The 21,369-nt window shown below is 41.9% G+C and overlaps 1 protein-coding gene across 1 annotated transcript in view; it reads right to left on the bottom strand.

Moving 5' to 3' along the window:
• SDC2 (syndecan 2) overlaps window positions 1–17,566 on the bottom strand; it is a 99,892-nt gene extending 82,326 nt beyond the window's left edge. Inside the window, exon 1 of the mRNA XM_080909364.1 lies at window positions 17,052–17,566. Coding sequence (XP_080765490.1) covers window positions 17,052–17,111 — 60 coding nt within the window. The 5' untranslated portion in view covers window positions 17,112–17,566. The remainder of the gene's footprint in view (window positions 1–17,051) is intronic.
• Between the last annotated feature and the right edge of the window lie 3,803 nt (window positions 17,567–21,369).

The raw sequence follows: 21,369 nt of genomic DNA, 5'->3' as shown, positions 1-21,369 counted from the left end.
CTGTAAAAAGTTTATAGTATGAAATTTGTTAGAACCCTCAGGTTTTTTGTTTGTTTGTTTGTTTGGTTGGTTGGTTGGTTGGTTAGCTTTTTTGTCTCTTTTTGTACCTCAAGGCACAAAACAACAAAAGCAGCCTGGTTAAGACTCACAAGGGTAGTTAATACTCAGGGGAGAGAAATGGCAGACTCCAAGAGGGATATAGCAAATGTCCCCTTAATATTTATTAAACCAACAGCAGTGTTTGGAGTAAATCTTATAAACGGGATACATGGAGTTCTGGCAAATAAAATTTCACTTCATTTGCATCAGATGTGCCTGCTATCCCTATTTTTATTAAATGGACAATAACCACTCAGTTGGAAGGCTTGGAATTGGTGTGTTATTTCACTATTATGTATTACTTTTTTAATCAGTGTAGAGGTCAAAAGTCTTTTATAAAGCATTACACAGAATATATTAAAGACTTTGACTGCTTATAAGTCTAATTGTAATCTTTACATCATTCCTGCAGAATAATGCCCTTGGCTTTAGAAACCACTTCTATCTTTTGTCTTCCGAGTACGTTCTAAAAAACATATTAAAGTACACAAAAGCTTGAGAAAGAGATGGGAAGTGAGTTCAAATCATTATTTTTGTAAAACTAATTGTTTGGCTATAAGCCTCTACATATTTGTAGAAATTAAACATTTAATTCATTTAATTTAAGGTATTTGAGAAAAGCTCCAAAAGTAAACCAATCTATCTCCATCTTGATTCAAATTTACCAACCACTAAAGCAAATGATTCAATGCTCAAAAACATACCAATAAAGCCAACAAGTGAACTTGTCCCCACAGAACCATGATTTCCAAATCATGTTCCAAACTTGAAGATGCTGAGAGACAGTAACACCCTTTGTCTACTTTAGGCCTCACACCAAGTTCTCCACTTCTGTTCCTCGCCAGCTGTTTAAGCATTAGGTACAATTCAGTCTGCACTAAACCTGCTAATGTGTCAATGAACTGACATAGATATGAAGGCTGATAACGCCTGAACCATCTTTATGTTGGTGCCTCAGGACTGTGAGGCCAAGGCAGATAGATGGCTGTGTGCTACCTATTACTTCACTAAACTCAGGATCAGGCTTGACATCGAAGGGAAGTTACAATAGGAAGTCAGAACACAGGCAACAGAAGGAGATGATGGGAGATGGGACCCATCCCACAGTATTCCCTCTTTCTTCTCGAGTAAGAATCTATCCATCCGTCTTTGGAAATCCTTCCTTCTCTACTACAGTCCATGGGATTCAGGTATTCCCTCTTTCCTCTCGAGTACAAATCTATCCATCTGTCTTTGGGAATCCTTCCTTCTCTACTACAGTCCATGGGATTCAGGTGATCAGTTCTCCATATGTGGTTCCAGGCTTGGTGCATGTATTCCAGGCCAAGGAATGGCCAACAAGAAACCAATCTGGAGTTCTTCCTGGAGTGGTTGACTGGGAGCTGGTAGAGAAAGGAGCCTTTTTCCAGTGCAAATACTGAGGAAAGGCTGTGAATCCAGAGATTCCATGCACCATGTTGTCTCTCCTGGCCCATCAATATCTAAAAGTTGCCCTTTCTATTTAGATGTAAGTAGGCACATTTCCTTGTGTATGAAGACTGCATTCTATACCATGTGTGACACCGTTCTAGACATGTGACTGAATTCCAACCAATGGGTTATGAGGATAATGATGTGTTAGACTTCTGGGCTCTGACCCTTTTGACTCTTTCCTGGCTGGGAAATTGCAAGTGGGACACAGCCACCCTGGACTTTTCCAGTGAGAGCTGTGTAAGAGCAAGGCAGAGCTTTCTCCTTGCATTGTTATGCAAAGAGGAATAAATCTATTTAAGCTACTGTGTTTGAGGACCTTTACATAAGTGATGCTAACGAAAGGGCACTGAGCCCAGAAGAAGATCAGACCTGACTCCTTTAGACAGTCGCAGCATGCTCTGGGTGCAGCCACACCTGAAGCCAGCCCTTTTGAACCCTTCCATTGCGGGAGCTAAGATATTCCTTTGCATTCGCCTGCTTTAAAGTAGGGTTTTCACTATGTGCCTCTGGAAAGGTCTTAACTGCCACCACTCACATCCCAGTGGCTGCAGACTGCTATGCTGTCCTTACTCTCTGTTGGTTGCCTTGCAAGTAACTGTCAGGCAGAAGCCTCCCCACAAAACTTGTAAATTAGAGCCATTCTAGAGGTTGACTTCTATAAAAAATAAAAAAAAAGTTCGTTATTTCTATAAGGCAGCTTTCCCACAAACTCTAATGTGCTCATGAATCACGAAAATCTCATTAGAATGCAAACTGTAATTTAGTAAGTCTCAGCAGGTTCCAGAGTCTGGATTTCTAACTAGCTCTCAGATGACGCTCCACCTTGCTGGTCTAGGCCACATTTTTGGTAGTAGGGTCCAAAAGCACTGGCCTCCAAATCTGAATATTGTAATCTCTTAGGCAGCTGCAAAGATTGAAATAAGCATCTAGGCCCTATGCCCAGGAGTTCTCACATAACCGGCCAAGCTCTCAGCACGGAGAACCAAGGGTCAGCTGGTCTCCAAATCGAGATGGCAATATAAACCTTCTGAGGAATGTTTGTAGTTGCCAGCACACAGCGCCTTTCTAGCCCCAAGACTACCTGTAGATCAGTGAGAAGTAAAGTGATCAATGTGTGGGTGTGGAAGGAAGCACACAATCTGCATTTCACACACCTTCCTGGCTGAGGCGGATGTTGTTGGCTTAAAGGCATTGTCGGCCACTGGTACCAACTCAGAGGCCTCAATGTCTACTGAGTAAAACATGGCTACATAATCATTACATTACATAAATGCTCTGGGATGCTAGCCTACCTATTAGGGATCCTGTGGAGAGAGAGGGAGAAGGAAATCCCGTTTCTACTCACTTGACTTCTAAGATTAAGCTACATTATGCTCAATACTTTTCAAACGCAGGTTTAATACTATCCTCACCAGAAAACTAGGCCATCATATTGAATATCACTCTAGATACTAGACTTACTGGATTTCTAAGCCTCTATTAGCAGCTTTCTCAGAACACTACTCTTTTTTCAACTCTAGGCAGATACGTGTGGAACAGCAGTTTCTAAAAGGATAGTGTCTTTTTATTACTTTTTAAAAATTTTTATTTATTTATTTATTTATATTTTAAAGGTTTGATAGTGTGCATTAAGATCTTGCTAGTTACCATAAGCATAAAGTTCATGTAAAAAGGGATGTAACCTGGAATTAGTAAAAGTTTTCTTGGTGTGTAAGGATTAAGCATAATGGTTTTTTTCTTTTCTTTTTTCTTTGTTCTTGAACTTCACACAGTCTGTGAGTTGTTTCTGGGGTGTTCAGAGCTTTCTGGGGTTATCAGTGACTGCATATTATGTCTGTTCTTTTGTGGCTGGGTTACCTCACTCAGGATGATATTCTCTAGATGCATCCATTTTCTTAAGAATTTCATAAAGTCATTGTTTCTGATAGCTGAGTAGTACTCCATTGTGTAAATATACCACAATTTTTGTATCCATTCATCTACTGAAGGACATCTGGGTTCTTTCCAGCTTCTGGCTATTATAAATAGAGTTTCTATGAACATTGTGGTGCATGTGTCTTGTTGTATGTTGGAACTTCTCTGGGATATATGCCCAGAAGTGGAATAACTGGGTCTTCAGGTAGTACTATGTCCAATTTTCTGAGGAGGGTAGTGTCTTAATGCTATCCTATAGAGCAACTTTTAAAAGCCTTGAGAAATCCAGATTTTTTTTAAAAAATTCCTTCCTTCCTTCCTTCCTTTCTGCATCAATTAAAGATATCCCTCTTTTATTTAACAGATGGGAAATGTGGTTTTAGGGGTGAATGGATGCAAACCTTCTCCCAAATTAGATATGTGAACAAAGTCAACTCTGAATAGACTCAATAATAGGCTGCTGGCTCTTGCTTAAGTTCAGATGTCTTGTGCCCTGCACAGCCTGAAGCCCCCTCTTCCTACTCAATGACAAACAATAACACTGGGTGGAAGGCCGAACCTGAACCAGGTCCGTGGCATAATACTTAAGTCCAGGTATCGTTAAGAAGACAATCTTGAAACACAAGATCAGTGCATTCGGAAAAATCCTGAAGTCTATTCCAGTCAACCAAACATACAAGTTCTCCACTCGGAGTATACCCCAGGGCAAGTTTAAAAATGTTAAAATATGATATAATATCAGGACAGGCATCCACTGTTCCTCTAGGGAAAGCATTCCTTAATAAATGTAAGTGTTTCTATTTCATGTGTGTTCATAAGCAGCACATATGTGTATGCTGGTGCATGCGTTTATGTGGGTGAATCTTTATGTGACACCTCCCCTGTTTGCATTTTTAAAGGACATCTTTATTTTTTATTTTTTATATTTTATATTTTTAATTTTTTATATTTTATTTTTTAAAAAAAAGGCAAAATTAATTTCCAAACATATCACCTTTTGTCTGAAGAACTCCCAGATCTACCATGACACAAGGAAACAATTACCAAAAAGCCCAGACAGCAGACAGCCACTTCAGTATGGGAAAGAGAGGAGGGTAGAAGAAAACAAGGCACAGCCATTGCGTTCCTGGGACTTGAAACCTGGCTGTAAGAAACAGAGCCTCACTGACTAGAACACATGCGTCTTCTTTTTCCCCAGTCTCCTGACTGCTGGGATGACAAACATAAGCAACCAAACTCCAGATGACAACAGTACTCTATAATTAAACCTCCAAGACTCAGGTGATAGGCCTGCTGAGGTCAAAACACTCCCTCCTTCCACCAAAATAAAACAAAACAAACAACAACAAAACAGCCTTAAAAAGAAGAGGGAAAAGAAAAGGGGGAACCCCATAATTTTTCCTCTGATGTTCTTACCTGGTTAGTGGCACCACCCATCCCCGCCCGCCCCTCATCTCCATCTCTTGTTTATAGGCCTCTCCTGTCTGATGAATGTATTTTATGAACCAGCCATTTGAACCATCATCAGCACTAAGTCTGCAACCTCCATGGATAGTCTTCTAAATGTTTGGCTTGCCAATATTAACTCCTAACCATGCCATTATCTTAGGGAGGTGGCCACTGTGATTAATAACCTTCTTATAGATGTAAACACTGAGGTCAAGATAAGTTGTATGACCTTTCCACAGCATAACAGAAATCAGCTGACCTAGAATTTAAAGAGATTCTCACTGAGACTTGGGAGTGCAGCTCAGTGGTAAGAACTTAACCTTGATTCATATGGACCCAGATGAAACCTACAATACCCCAAGCTAGTTTATCCCTTAGCTTCCCCACTATTAAAAGGAAACATGTAGACAGAACCCATCACAGCAAAACATATGGCATACTGGTAAAAGACACTGAATTACAATGGCCAAAAGAGTGAAGCTGATCAGGGCAAAGAAAGGAGCTGGTGCTTTGTCATACCTGCTTGCATACCAACTAGGTGAATTAAAATTAGAATCTCTGAAAGTTTCACTACATCCCTCATCCATTATGGTATCATGACAGGACCTTGCTGTCAGCCAAAAAAAAAAAACGAAGCTCTAACTTGAAGTCTAGGTGACATTCTTGGTAAATCACTCTGCAGGGCAGCAGGTGACAGTCACAGATAATGAATGGAACGTATGGACCGCATTCCTAACTCTAAAGTTGTAGATGAGAGGCAGTTGTCTGCAATAAATTCTTTTAAAAAAAAATCATCCCACAAACTTCTTTTCTGAAAATGGCTGAAACACACTCGATTGTATGATGCAATAATTTAGGAAAGCGGTCTTCAAGAGAAAACTGCTGAGAGAGTAATCAACTTTCTATGCTGGCAAAAAGAACATGGCAATGGATCATTTTCACCTAGGCCACGGGCATGCTTGACACACCTCCTGCACACTGCTGACATATCTTTTAGTGTAAAAGTCTGAGAAATGCTCTTTATCCCTCTACCTACAACTGCAGCCTTTTCCTCATTGGAAAAAGGCAGCTTTAACTCACAAGGGTTTTGCAAGTTGGTTCTTTATCTCCAAAGAGCTCTTATCTCCACAGTATTCCTAAAATTTGCAAATTGATTTGATTTCAGTTCTGGCTCCATCTCGCTCTTCCAAATCCCTGGAATCTTCTTCCCACGACTAGTTAGAAGGTCCATAAACCAGCAAAGGAAATAGCTAGAGTAGAGGTTTTGCTAGGAATGAATAATCTAGATAAAAATCACCTTAAATTATTCATGTTACTCAAAGCACATGAACCACACTGGTGGTGGTTGGTGTTGTGTATTACATAGAACACATGTTCTGTTGGTGTTTCAGTTCTACACTTGTGTGTCAGAACAGTACCACCAGGAATCAGGGAAAAGCCAGAGAAGAAATGCTTAATGGCAAGAAAAGAAAAAAAAAAAAAAAAAAACTGCTTGTTCAGACCACTTAGCTTAGACTATACTGTAGCAGCACCTTGGTCAAGCTGCTAAACCTCTCTCAATGTTCAGTGCGTCATTTTCGAAATATCCGATTCAGGGACCTATGAGATATCTCAGTAGGAAAAGAAAAAGATTGAAGCTAAGTCTGGAGACCTAGCTAAGTCTGGAGACCTGAGTTTGATCATCGGAACCTATATGGTAAAAGGAGATAAACAACTTCTGAAAGTAACTCTCTGACCTCCACATACACACACACACACACACACACACACACAAATAAATTAAAAAATCTATTTTAAAATACAGCTGGACGTGATGACACATGCTGATAACATTATCACTAAAGAGGCTGAGGTACTAAGATCACATAGTTATGGTCCAACATAGGCTACATACTGTGACTGTCTCAAAAGACAAAAGTTAGCCAAGTAGTTATTTTTATTGAATAACTATTCCAACTCCACCATCCACTGACTGTTACAAGGATTGAAACAAAAGAGTACAAGAGAATACAAAAGGATTATCCTAATGCTACTAAGTTCTTGATTGAAGCTGCCCATATACAAGGGGCATTTTGACTCTAGGAGCCTATACACTATATGGAGAATATGACAGGATAAAATATAGTCTCTTCCTCCTCTGATATTAATAACAACAGACTCTAGGCAACACTAAACGGGTTCTTGCTTTTGCACCTTCTTTATATTTTACTCTTCTGAAGGCTTTGGTGACCAGATAGAAGAAAAGACAAAAGGCTTAGCAACACACTTCTGATGTCTCCCTCCATCATGGTGATCTGATAAAGACCTTGCTTTCCCAGGAAAGTAGTGACTTAGCTTTTGTCAGTGGTCCTACTTCCTTCTGGGTTGTAGCTTTCCAGCAGTTCAGATTACTAGACATATCCAACGGGATTAGAGAAAAACAGACACATAGTTTATACGCTGTGTCTGTTCTGCATAGATCCAGTTCATTCTCCCCTCCCCTAAGTAACCAAGTGTAGATTAAGAGCAGATAGAAAGTAAGCGCCAAGCCACAATTTGTTTTTAGTTTGAAAAGGCAACGGGGACTTTGCCCTTTGGTAGATGCATAATGACATACATTAAATGTTAACAGACCAACTAAACATAAAACTTAGTTCAATAACTGACCAAGATAAATACAAAATTGAACCAAATCTAATATAAGAAATCAAAATATCTCTCTTAGAGAAATGATGTCCGAAGTGGGACATAAATTTTTAATAATTAGTGAACTTGGTGCAGTTGGTATTGACATTTTAAGGAGCCAGTGTTGGGTTCTTTGAACATTTTACAATAATAATCTCAAGAATCACACTTGGCTTTCCTGTCTTAGTGAAATCTGCTTTGTACATTTCCTATGTGCTTTAAGTATAACTCAAGAAACAATGATGACGAGAAAAAACAAAAATACAACTCAGTAGCACACCCGCTCTGGTCAAATAAACCAACTGGTCCTGCATGAGTGACAACGTAAGCTACTTGGTGTATGTCACAAGAAGAAAGTGAGAAATGCAAGATATATCCATACATATATGTATGTGCACAGTTTTGAAAACTTTTATCAGAGACTATTTCAGAACCACAAAGCTTAAAGAAAAATAAAACAAGCATGCTTAAAATGCCAACTATAGGTCAGGTTTTATGTTGGATATTAAAGTTAATCTTCAAAGCAACAAAATAGTAAACCTAATCTTCAAAGTCTCAAAGGAGCAAATATTATAAGCCTCAGTTTTAAATTAGAGAAACAAGTTTGGAAGTGGTGAGGAACATCCTCAGATCACATGGCTTTTAAGTACTGATACCAGAACCAAACTGAGTTTCAGAACTCCAAAGCCAGAACATGATCTCCTGCAGTTATCTGAATTTGAAGACTGCACATCGGGAACTGGAAATGCTCACACTACAACTGCACACAAGTTAAAATCTATGTGATACAGCCCTGCCTTTACTGCACTGTCACATACCTGTCACCCATACAAGACTGTTGCCTCACAACTTCATAAACGGTGGCCTTTGGGTTCCTAACCATGGTCAAGTGAATTTAAGTCATTGCTACAGATGTATCAACCCTAATACAGTAAACCTCCCACTTACCAGAATTTAAGGAACAGTGTCTAGTACCTTTCCTATTGTTGTATAAGACGGTGTTCTGCATCTGTTGAGATGACCATAATCCCCCTGAAGTGTTAATGACAACACTGCTTTCCTGATGTTAAAACATCCCTTGGATGGCTCTTCTGTGGTCTCATATTGTTCTTTCAATAAACACCGTGGCTGCATTGAATATGGCAATACAATTTTGACACCAGTGGTGTGAAACTGACCAATAATTGGTTTTCCTGTATGCCTCTGATTCTGATACAGGACAGTACTAACCTCATACACTGATTGGAAAAGAAGAACCCTTGATCACTTCATTCTCTGGCTCTGGAACAACAATCGCTTGCTCCTTGAAGGGCCTGCAATACTGACTAGTAAAACCCTCCAGGTCTGGGGCCTTTTCCTTGAAGAGGCAATTACAGAAATAATCAGCAAGATCTTTTATGCCCACTAGCTGTTTTTCCTGCTAATAACCTTTTACAGAACCATAGTAATAATATGATTATCAGCAAACTACCATAATAATATCTACAATAAGGATTTTAATATAATTCATCAACTTTATTCTGATATTCCTAATTTATAGTATATGTATGTATTTGCGTATGTGTGTGTATGTGTTTCTCATTCTCTATACAATTCCATCTCATATACAGGATTTGTGTAGTATATGTAGCTGAATAATATGTACATGTATAAATTCACACATCTATACATAGTCTTAAACACACAAATAGTGACTTATTATACTTATTTTCAAATCCTGCTTTTTAGTCTTTTATAAAGTCTCCCAACTTATTTACATTTTAGAAATACATTTTTAATGGCTACATAAGATTTAGTTTACATTGGACCCTTTTATTTAGTCATTATTACATACTCGGGTTTTTATTTTTTTTTAAACTGTTGTAAGCAGAGCTTCAGTGAGCACATCTGAAAACACTGTTTATCCCGTCATGATTACTGCCTCTGGATAGGTCTGTAGTGGTAAAATGACTACCAGAGGTGGACTCTTATGGGTTTGTCTAGTCCCAGTGAGGACAATCAGAGACAATAAATGATGTATTTTCTCCTATCAGCTGAGCATGTATCTCCTATCATATCTCAGCACAGAGCTGGTTTTACCGAAGATGGAAGCAAAAGCTAGCTGGCTGTGCTGTGGACATTCTGAGGCCCTCTCAGCTAGTCTCTATCAGGGGAGTTCATGGGTGGTGGGTGCCGAGCTCCTCCTCCTTAGGAAGCAGAAAGCCAAGAGCTATAACTAACGCACAGCATAGGGCATAAATATGCAGCCGCTAACACACCCCGTCTATTTTATCTCACAAAGTCCTTCCCATTCTTCCCCGTGCTCTCCACAGCTGAGGACAGAAGCAGCTGAAGGCACCTGGATGGGGTCTGAGGCCTCCCAAATGTCATCAAAAAGTCCTGCTGACCTCTATCTAGAATGAAAGTAATCCCCCTCCATCAACTAACCATGATGCTACAGTAGCTTGTGAGCACATGGGAATCCACTAATTGCTGGCTCATGAGTACCCCATAGCCATGAAACCAGTCAGAGTACAGGGTGAAAGCTGTGCTCGAGCTAACCATCGTTGCTGGCTACCACAAAGCATTGACCATTCTGAAACATGAGAGCATCCCTTGGCTCAAGAATAAACTCGGATCTATCTCGCTTTAATCATATTTACAGAATACGCATATGTAAGTTGGATTTAATTTAAAAATAAAATTTCAAACTCAAAAATCATTTGGCAAGGACTTGACTACATATTGATTGGGTTAACCTAGCATTTCCCCAATAATACCCTGAAAGAGGAAAAAAAAATCAAAACAAAACAACAAAACCCTAAATACTAATGGCAGAAAGCTTCTCCAGTTGAGCTCTGTCATTATGTACATGACCCAGAGGATGCAGTCCTTTTATGTGTATAATGTCCCATATGGGCCTGACCTAAAGATGGCATGCATTTACTTAGAACTTCCAGTTCTAAGGGGAAATTATGTAATTTACATTATAATTACATAAGCTTTCGCTTTTCCTAACTTGTTGTTGTTTCCCATTAATAATCATAATCCGTGTGTCATTTTCCTATGAGACCCACTGTATTCACTTCAGGTTATGTGTCAGGACTGTTGGCCTTTCCTGTACCTATGCATCAGGGAAAACAACAACACCCACAAAGGACCGTGTAAAGGTCCCATTGTTTCTGTTTCTTTGTAAGATTTTCCATAAAATAGACTCAATGGTATAGGAAAGAAAACTAAAAGTATGGACATTTTTCCAGTCAAGTGGGTGGGCCATAAATGGGCATTCGTCACTCTGGTGCTGAGAAGTGGAAATGGAAGGTCTCTGGTCTTTCCTTCTCCCAGTCATACCAGCTCTTCACCATATTCCAAGAAAGAGCAAACATTCACAATTCCATTTCAGCCCTGTCCCAGCTCAGAGTACCCTACCCCATCTTGTTGTCTAAACTCAATCTGCCTAAAAGTGAACCATCACAGTGTTACTTAATTCTCCCCTCCACCGCACCCCTTCTCTCTCTCTCCCTCCCTCCCTCCCTCCTTCCCTCTCTCTCTCTCTCTCTCTACACCTCTATGCCTGGCTGCCTGGCTGCCTGGCTTAGACCTCACTATGTAAACCAGGCTACCCTCAAACTCACAAAAGATAGCCTATCTCTGTCTCCCAAGTGCTGATATTAAAAGTGGTGTGTGTGTGGTGTGTGTGTATGATATGGTATGTGTATATGTGTGGTGTGTGTGTGGTGTGTGGTGTGGTGTGGTGTGTGTGTATGTAGTGTGTAGTTTGTGTGTGTGTGTGGTATGTGTGTAGTGTGTATGTGTGGTGTGTGTGGTATGTGGGGGGTTGTGGGGTGTGTGTGTAGTATGAGTGTGGTATGTATGTGTGGTATGTGTGTGTGTGTGTGGTATGATGTGTGGTGGGGGGGGAGTGGATGTGTGTGATGTGAGTGTGCGTGGTGTGTATGTGTGTGTGTAGTATGTGGTGTGATGTGCGTGTGTATGTGTGTTGTGTGGTTTGTATGTGTATGTGGTGTATATATGTGGAGTGGCTGGTATGTGTGTGTGTGGTCTGTGTGTGTGGTGTGTGTGGGGGGGGTGTATGTGTGGTTTGTGGGGTGTGTATGTGTGGTGTGTGTGGTATGTGTGGGTGTGTGTGTGATGTGTGTGGTGTGTATTTGTGGTATGTGGGGTGTGTATGTGTGGTGTGTATGGTATGTGTGTGTGTGTGGTGTATGTGTGTGGTGTGTATGTGTGGTATGTGTGTGGGGTGTGTGTGTGTGTGTGTGTGTGTGTGTTTAAATAAAAGCTGAAGCTCAGATTGCTAAGGGGAGAGCTTCTTCCCATTACCAACCCTGAAAAAGGTAAAACACCCTCTTTCTGAGTTCCAGGTCCCTGTATGTACCGACACCTTTCTTCCCAGTAGCACACTGCCACGTGGCAGAGGCCTGACACCTCCGACTCTCTCTCTCCAGGCAGCTGAGGGGTGCAGCAGATGTGACTGAACAGTGACATGCTACGTGTTTGCATCTGTGTGTTGTTCACGCTTCTCACTACTCCTGATACAGTAAGGAAGTTGGTGGCAGGAAGGACACCATGCTACAAACTGACCCAGAGAACCCCAAGCATACTGTCATCAGGGAGCCAAGCAAAAGTGCGCTGAGGGGAAACGCCCATTAACCCATGACTTTGTGCTGTGTAGAGTAGAATCACAGACACCACCCCTTCCCTCACATGGTGCCAGTCTCCATAGAAGAGACACAGGAGGGTAAGAGATCTTAAAGAACACATCATATGGTATCTCAATTTCATAGTCAAGAACACAAGCTAAGAGGAAGGGGACGGGGAACCGTGTTGTGCCTTCTGCCATTCATAGATGCTCTTATTCCACCCTCAAGATAGTCAAATTCATGTCAGGAAATCATTTTGGGAGCCCGATTCACTCACACAAATGCATTTGTTTAAGTGTCTTGGAGTTTTGCGTTCTGTGTGAGCTCTGACATAATGAACAAATGGCAAGCTCTGTCACAGAAACCCAGGCCTCTTGGCTTCCCAAGCTGTGCTCTAACCTAGTCACATCTGAGAGGTCTGGATGGGATACAGGACAGTCCATAATTAAGGGGTAACCTGTGATTCCTAGGGGCAGCTGACTCATTATAACCATCAGAGTTGCTTTGTAAAAGATACAAATTATCCAACCACACACACTGAGGCTGTCTGCAGGAGTTGGAGATAAACTTGTAAGATTTGTATTTATGTACTTCCCCTGACCTTGTCAGCCTGTCTTGTTACTTACAGGAACATAAGAAGAGGTTGGACTGGAACAATCATGAAAAACTACTGAAGCTTAGTTTAATGAACAGAATGTTAAAGGAGGAATGCTTAAATTCGGCCCTGTCTAAGGAAGGACCACAAAAACGACCGAGAAGGAGTAACTAGGAACCAGTGAGAGCATGGAACAGCTTACAAATCTGGCCAATGAATGCAGACTCCAAACCGCGACCAACATACAAGGTAGTTTCTGGTCCACAGGCAACATCTCAAAGTAATAAAGAGCAAACCTCAGCACAGACCAGCTCCAGGCCAATGATGGTAACTATGTAACTCCTGAAGGGTAGCTCAATGCTTAATCCCAGCACCTAGCAGGAAAACCTAGCTGCTGAGTAAAAGATAGAGTTGATACACTGGTGAGTTTAAAGGCAGGGTTTGGACTGGAACCATGATGAATGAATAAATCAAGGATTCCTTCAAAAATCCAGTTGATGAGGCTAGAATTAAGAGGGTACCGCAGCCTAAAGAGTTAAAACAGGATGACCTTGTTTTCAGTCAAAGCTCTTCTTCATGATGTGGGCTTTCTTCTGAGACTTTATATTGGCTCCTACTCCGTGAAAGAATGAGATGACTTTGAGATACTGGAATGTATTGTTGGCACAGGTATGAATGGCAAGCCTTCTTTCTGCCTTGGGAAGGAGAGAATGATGGGAGAGATCTTGTAGTTTGTTTTTCTGGTAGAGAAAAAAGGACAGCTTCTGCTCACAGGAATTCCTCCCAGGACCTGTTAGATCACAACCAGCAGGCACACGAAGAGCACAGTGGCTTGACTAGACTCCTTGTAAACCTTAATGACAGAGCTGACTGGGCTCTGTTTAGCCAGGTCAGCCTCAGACTAGACAGTCCTGAGAAGATTCCAAGGTCTATGATCAGGTCTGGGGTGCTTCTGACGGCTTGGAAATGAGTTTTGCTTTTGGGGAAAAAAACTAGCTGACCTTTTAAAATTCTTTCCCAACTGATTAACCTAGGTGCCCTTCAGGTGACTATGTCATACTGTCCACTGTTAGGCTGCTCTTTGAATGTCGGACAACTCAAGAACAAGGTATACTACTTTGATTTGAATGCCATATAATGCATACATGAATCAAAATATCATAAGTGTGCAAAAGTACTACTTATTAACATTTTTTAATGAAAAGAAAAAAGGCATCCTATTTCCCATAAGCAAGAGTTGAAAGGCATACTCAAATTCCTTCTTGAACAGCCATCTTCTGAGCTTCCTTCTTAAATGACAACTCTATACTGCTAATATTGAACTGAAAGATAAAGAGCCTTTGTTTCTGTCAAACTCTCCAGCACAAGTAATTTGCCCCATTAGAACTGACAAAATACATTTAAAGAAAGACGGCTAAGAGCTATAGTATTTCAGCTTTAATTTCCTTTCTAGTGCTAAGTTTCCAGAGCCTGGAAACTTTTTTCATAATGCCTTTTCGGGTAGTACATGGCTCCAAATGACTTGACAGTTTCTTTTAATTTACAGACATCTAAGCATGTTTATAAAATTCCACCAGTTCAAAACGCTTCCTTTCCTTAAACATATTTCCAGTTCAAATTAGATGTTTACAGTGGCCTGCACTGTATTATTTCTAAAGATAAACAGTCATGTAAAAAACTGACAGAAAACCTAGCAACAGTTCACTGCTGCCCCCACCCAACGGGCCTTTCCCTCACCATCCTTCTGACAGTGAAAGTCCTCAGCTGCCAGTGGAAAGCATGAATGGGTCCCTAGGAACAGGCCACCCTGCTGTCTCTGTTTCCTCAAGAAGAGGCCCCTAGTTTTTTTCCCCTAACAGTTTCGAACCTTCTTGCCTGAGAAGCTTTTCTCCCCTCTGAGTTAAGTATAAAAAATTCACTAGCTTCAGATGTTTTTCCTTTCCTGCCAAAAGGAGTCTGAGCTCAGACAATCACTACTTTTAAATCCCAGGACACTACTGCAAGTTTCTAAATTAAAATATAAAGTGCTGGAAATAATGTTCTGTAATAGCTAAACTTTAAAAACTACATCTTTCAAGTCTGGGTATATTTATGCTGCTTTGGGTGAAGGAAATAGAGACAGGAAAGCAATGTACAACTTACAAATGATTAGCTGGTTTGGGTTTTGAAACAGCTTTTACTGAGAAAGACTGACTCACTGCCCAACAAAGGCTATGTAGGATTCTCAAGTTGACATTTTAAAAATATTTAATTACCCTTTGAATAATAGTTCAAGGGCTCAAAACAGAATCTTTCCAATAATGCTGCTCATTTGGAAAACATTCAGTTCTGGTTAGAACTGGAAAAAAAAAATGGTAGAGCCCCAAACATAAGAGATTCCAGGGAAAATCTGGCAGGGAGAGGAGACAAGCACGTTTAAGGGAAAACAACAGCAAAACCCACCATTCCTTAAAAAGCTATGAAATCCATACAGAAGCTCCAAAGGGCCATTTTTTCTAGCAAATCTCTGAACCAAGTTCTGCAAAAAAGAGGTCCCCTACTCTGCACAGTTTACAAGATCCTCTCTGGAAAATAATTTTATTAAGCTCTTCTTTTGCCCTGATTTCCACAGCGACATAATTCAATGGTCATTGTTGTTGTTTTGTTTTTCTCTGAACTAGACACAGAATGGCTCCAATTTAGTTTACGGCAAGCCAAAGTTCAGAACTAGCAGAGAGAAGTCGCCAATTTCAATGGATTAAACATCTTTTGCCAGTGAGAAATCCCAGTAAGTCTCAGAGTTGTGTTTTTACATCTCAATAGCTCAAATATTCACCTATCCTATGCAGTTTCCAGTTCTAAGTCCCCCAGCCTCAAACACTGTAAGTGATCTGCAGCCCACACAGTAGTTAGTGCTCCCTCCCTACCCCTGATCACAAATGTCCCTGTTTTGCTGAACGCCAAAAGGTTTCCCAATCGTCCAAGGATCAAAAAGGGAGAGACTATTCAGCCCATCATAAGATCTACAGTGTCTTCGAAGAGGCTTTCCCATTCATTTGAACTGGGTAACTTACTAGGTGCCAAGGGAATGGCATGGGGAACTAGAGTAAAAGAAAGAGGATCACTCTCTAATTGAGCCCAGCAGCGCTAGGGCTGCATGTCAGTAGAGGGTGCTTAGATTTTCACTTGCCAAAACAGAGCTGTAGTGGCCCAGGTAGGGGCTGCCACACTAGTTGAGAGCCTAGGAGTGCATTCATTGGACAACTCAGAGAAACCAACTCCAACCCCCAGAAATACAATCCTGACCCAAAATCAAGGTCCGACCGCCACCGAGAAGAAAGGAAGCTAGTAGTGGAAGAAGACAGTCTCTTACAAAAAATACAAGATCCACGGGCTCATGAGGATGGCAAAAAAAAGAAGTCTTTATCCCCTAGCAGCCAGAGGCTCTGAGGGCCAAAGCAATGTCACAAGCACCCTCCCATCTTGTAATATTCCAGAGCCACCCGGATTAACATTTCATCTCTCTCCTACAGCCCCAGGCTTCGCTCCACGAGGAGGGTTCGTGGATGATCGCAGAGGCCAGAGAGACCGGGCCTATTTCAGAAAGCTCCACGCGGCCAGGAGCCTCCGGAAAAGACCACCGACTGTGTCTCCACATTGTATGGATGCCTTGCCACAAGGAAAGGAAGGATTAAACAAATGAACTTTTAGAAACTTCCTCTCCCGATACTCTTGGTTTAATATGGACCCTGTCTCCCTAAACTTGCCTTCAGTGGAGCCGAAAGCCTGGAGTAGCGGGATGGTGCATAGAGGAACAGATCCTCCCCAAAGTTTCCAACTCATCCCTGGGGCTTGTCCAGCGCACGGAGCTTACCGGATCCTTTCCTGGTGCTCTAATAATCCGCAACTCTTAGCCCTCTGTCTTTCCTGGACCATACCACAAAATCCCCCAAAGGCAGAAAGTTGGGAGTGACTTTAGGGACCTTTGGGGTCACCAAACCCCAAGTCTTGTGCTCCCACCCCCGAAGACATGGGGTAGCAGCTCAATTGTGCAAGAGGGAAAAGAAAGAGACCAGGGGCAAGTGGTGGAAAAACAAGCCCAATTGACTCAGTAGATACTAAGGAGCTCCACGTTCAGGGGTGGTGGATCCCCCAGGTGGCGCTCCCCAATTACCCGCTGGCTCCTCTAGTTGCCTGGGCACCCATAGCAGCGCGCGTCCCGGGCTGGGCCCACTCACCGTCTCTGCGGACACACAGGCCATCAAGCCCAAGGTGAGCAGGATCCACGCGCGCTGCATATTCCCGGAGGACGTGGCTCGTACCCGGATAAAACGAAGCCCAGCGTACGCTGCAGCGGGCCTGGAGAAGATAGAAGCTGAGCTGCCTCCGGGAGAGAGGCTTGGTCGGATTCCGAGCTCTAGCTGTCTTCTCTGGCGCCTGCTCTAGCTTTCGCGCTGCGCCCCGGAAACGCGGCGCCTTCTCACTTGTTGGCTTCTGCTCTCCCAACCCAGAGTTGCTTCGCGAGGCTGTTTTCCTGGTCTGGTCCTACCCGGCGTTGTACTTCCACTCCGCGGACTCGGGTGTCTGGGTCGCGGTGTCTGCTTTGAAGCAAGCAGCCGATGGGTTGAAACAGAGCTGCCTCTGAAGTTTGGGATGCAGAACGGCGAGGACGCGCGATCTGCGAGGCCAGAGCTCCAGGAGTATCTGGAGTACAGCAGTCCGCGGCTGGGCTGGTGGCTTGGCTGCAGCGCCCCTCCTTCTGCGCGCCGCCGCCTCCCAGGTCCTCCCCCTAGATCCCACCCCACCCCCCTCCGCGTCCTCTCTCTGGTCCTGCTCCGCCTCCGCTTCTACCGCCCCCACCTTTCCTCCCTTCTTAGCCTGCAGCTCTGGGTTCCTCCGGGCGACTGGGGGAAACGAGGTTGCCAGGACTCCATGATAAACCCGGGAGAAATTCTTACGGGATTACTCTGCGATTGGCAGCTTCCAGAGCCAGTGGGAGCTCGCAGCTCCGCGCTGTGGCTACCCCGGGAACGTGCCTCTGCAAACCTTAGTGCTCTTTCATCTTCTCTCTCCCTCTTTCCCTTCTCAACAACATCCTCTCCTCCCCCACCACTGTTTGGTCCCCTTTTCCCTTTCCTTCTCCTTTTCTTTACATTAATTTTCTAAAGAAAACTCGGTGAATGTTTGATGGGCATACTGACTTGTGAGGATTGGGTTACTAGAAAGATGAGAGTCAAAAAACAAAAAGGGGGGGGGGGAGAAAGTTTATAGATCGCCTTCAAGCACTTAGAGTGCCCATAGATCACCAGGTCATAAAGATTGCAATCCTCTGATCCTTCCCCCATTCCCCAACTACACACCCCACACACCCCAACACTCCTACCCCATCCCTGAAAAAGCAGAGGAAGGAATTTCTGAAAACCCAAAGCGCAACAGCTCCAAAGCATAACTTCATTAAAGACTTAAAAGCCATTTCTGTGGCTCCCAGTTGAACTTCTCTCCCATATGCCCTCCATACCTTCACACACACACACACACACACACACACACACACACACACACACACACACACCCTGCCCCGGGCATCATCTAAGATCAATTTCCACATTTTCACATTCAGAAAATATAAAATTGTTTACATTTGGAAGCAACAAATGGGGTGAAAAATTAGAGATTCTAGATAATAGCAGATGAAATAAAAGTTCAGAGAAGGGTAAAGTCGTTTCTGGCTCCTAAGAAAACAATGTATGTACATATGTATATATACGTTCCTGCTTAATGCAAGAGACTGTGCCATGTAGCTCAGGCAGTCACATGCCCTTCTAACACCCACCACTGTTTTCCTCTTGGATTTAGGAATTGAATGAATTGTGGATTAATTTTCTTCTGTTATGCCCATGTATAAAAGACAGGGACTTTCCAGTATTGGTCACTATTTTATTATCATGTGGGATGTGTTAAAAATACACAATAACTATGTTGTAGGTAAATACTACTCCACACATCAAGCCACACCATATAAAAGCTCTGTACACACACACACACACACACACACACACACACACACACACACACAAACATATAGGCCATAGTCATTTTCCAACTCAAACTAAACTGTAGTCACATCTTAGGTCACTATTACTATGTTGTAGTGACAAATCACAGTTATAAATCTCAAAATAAAAATAGATATCAGGACAATCATAACTCTAAAATTGGCATCAACTCTGGCTCAGATAACTAACTCCCAGTTTCCCAACTTTCTGGTTCTTATGAGCAGCCTAAGGCACTGGCAGCCAAAAAGAAGAAATGGGGAAACAGAAGAGTGAACTTAGTTTCTGAAAGATTCAAATATGGACATATTTGTTAGGCCATTAACTTGGTGGTTGAAGAACATCATGGTAAATGGAAGACTCTGGAGTTTTACAGAAAAATTAACAGTGCATTCAAAAAGCTGTAAGTCAGGGGTATGGAGAGATATACTTGTATAAAAGCTTACTCTAAAACTGAAACATTTTTATTCTGCAGTAAACCTCTTAAGCAGGAAGGTAGAGTACTCATAAAAGTAGCTTTAGGAAGTTCCTGAAACTGATCAGATTCACTAGTCTCCCTCTGAGAGTAAACAGTGAAAACTCCCATTGGGTAAGAGAGAGAGCTGAGTCACAAAGAAGACTCTGAGACCAGACCAGATGCCTGGAAGAAACAGAAACCAACTAAGCTTCCTGGAAAGGGTTTAGATCAACTGAGGCACCTGGAAAGAACACTTCAAACCTGTTGAGTGGTATGCAGGGTACAGTGTGTTTCAGACTCCCAGCTTTGTGAGGATTCATGCTGTGATGGGCTTTGATGATGCAGCTGTCTTTGAGTGATTTCTGCTCCTGTTAGTAACCCTCCACAAGCATTTTCCTGTAACTATCCCCAGTAAAACCCATTGGTTCTGCAAATTGGACTTAGGTGATATTTCTAATTTGGTCTGTCATGGGTTCCCTATGTGGTGTGAGTATGCTTGTGTTTTATCTCCCCTGGAAAAGTTTTTTTTTTTTTCCACATCTCAGAAATTAGGAGCATGTATCTATCACTCTTGCAGAGGTGTGGCTCCCAGCACCCACTCACGTTGGGTGACTCAGAACTACTTGTAACTGAAACTCCAGGGGCATCTGAAGCCTCTGGCCACCAAAAGCACCTCATATGCACATATGACAGTCCCAGACATGTAAGAACAAAATGAATCTTTTTAAACTGTCAATTATTGCCCTTCTCCACCAAGGATTCGGTCTTCTTTTCATGTTTGAGATGAGGTCACGCATCCACACCTCCATTTCCCCCAGTTAACATTTGGAGCTTACATTGGGCCTGTGGTTTGATTCAAAACTGGATACATTTTCTGAGTAATAGCAGACATAGAGGAGCTTGAAAAAAAGAGCTATAACAGAAGCTTCAACATTGAGAAAAACTGGACTGGGCATTCATTTATTCATTTTTGCAGTTGTTTATTTAGCATCTACCTAACAAGCTCTGGTTCAACTTGGACAGGAAATAATAAAATTAATCAGCAGATATATCTAGGAACGGATGTATTTGCCAGCTTCACTGAAGACAAACTCCAAACCTATTGAACTCTCAGTGATTTTTACTTTGAAGAAAACAACACTAGATTGAGGCTTTATCTCATAAAGGAATTGGTGCCATTTTGAGGGTCACTATCAAGTGCATGAAAATGAATACTTATTCATGATCTTGTCTTCAAAGGCATAAGATGGGGTAATCTGAGAGACTAAGAACTGGGTTCCACATGAATTGACTATCACCAGCATCTCTGTCGAGGAAGGGCAGAGAAGGGTGCAACTAAGGGCCACTAGTGGTCATCCGGAAGGTCTCTAAATCTGGAAACTATAAAGGCCACAATTATAAATTATGAAATTATAAGTGAAGTTTTATAAAAGTTGGTGAAGACTAAAATTCGGTTGAATTTTGTGAAATATATCTGATACAGAAATAATAGACCAGCAACCATTCTCCATATGTTTTGAGGTTCTTCAGCTAACACACTGGACTTCGAGGGGTATAGCAAGAAGATATTCTTAACCGATGACTTCTAAGAAGCTTTAATGGTGTCATCTCAGATGAAAGTATGTAAGATGAGGGCCAGTGATATGATTCATCAGGTTGAGGCAGTTGCTATAAATCCTGACCACCTAAATTCTATCTCTGGGACCCATCTAATTGAAAAGAGTCAGCTTCCAAAAGTTTTCTGACTACCACATGTGTGTCACAGCATCACATATGTACATGTAAATACATGTTTCTAAAATTGAGAATTACAAAGACACATGAAACAAATAAAATGTAGAGACTAGAGGAAGAACCAGAAAATTTAAAGAGAACGGACTTCTTTCTCTTTGTTTTCATATTTTTATTTTACATATGTGTATTTGTTTGTGTGCAACATGTATGTATGTGTGACATGTGCCTGCAGTGCCCAAAGAGGCCAGAAGAGGTCATCAGAACCACTGGAACTGGAATTAGTGAAGATTCTGAATCACTAAATGGATTCTG

This window comes from Micromys minutus (assembly GCF_963924665.1).
Source record: "Micromys minutus genome assembly, chromosome: 33".
Classification (NCBI taxonomy): domain Eukaryota; kingdom Metazoa; phylum Chordata; class Mammalia; order Rodentia; family Muridae; genus Micromys; species Micromys minutus.
Note: the sequence above shows the minus strand (reverse complement) of the source record. Positions and strands in the feature narration are given on the sequence as shown.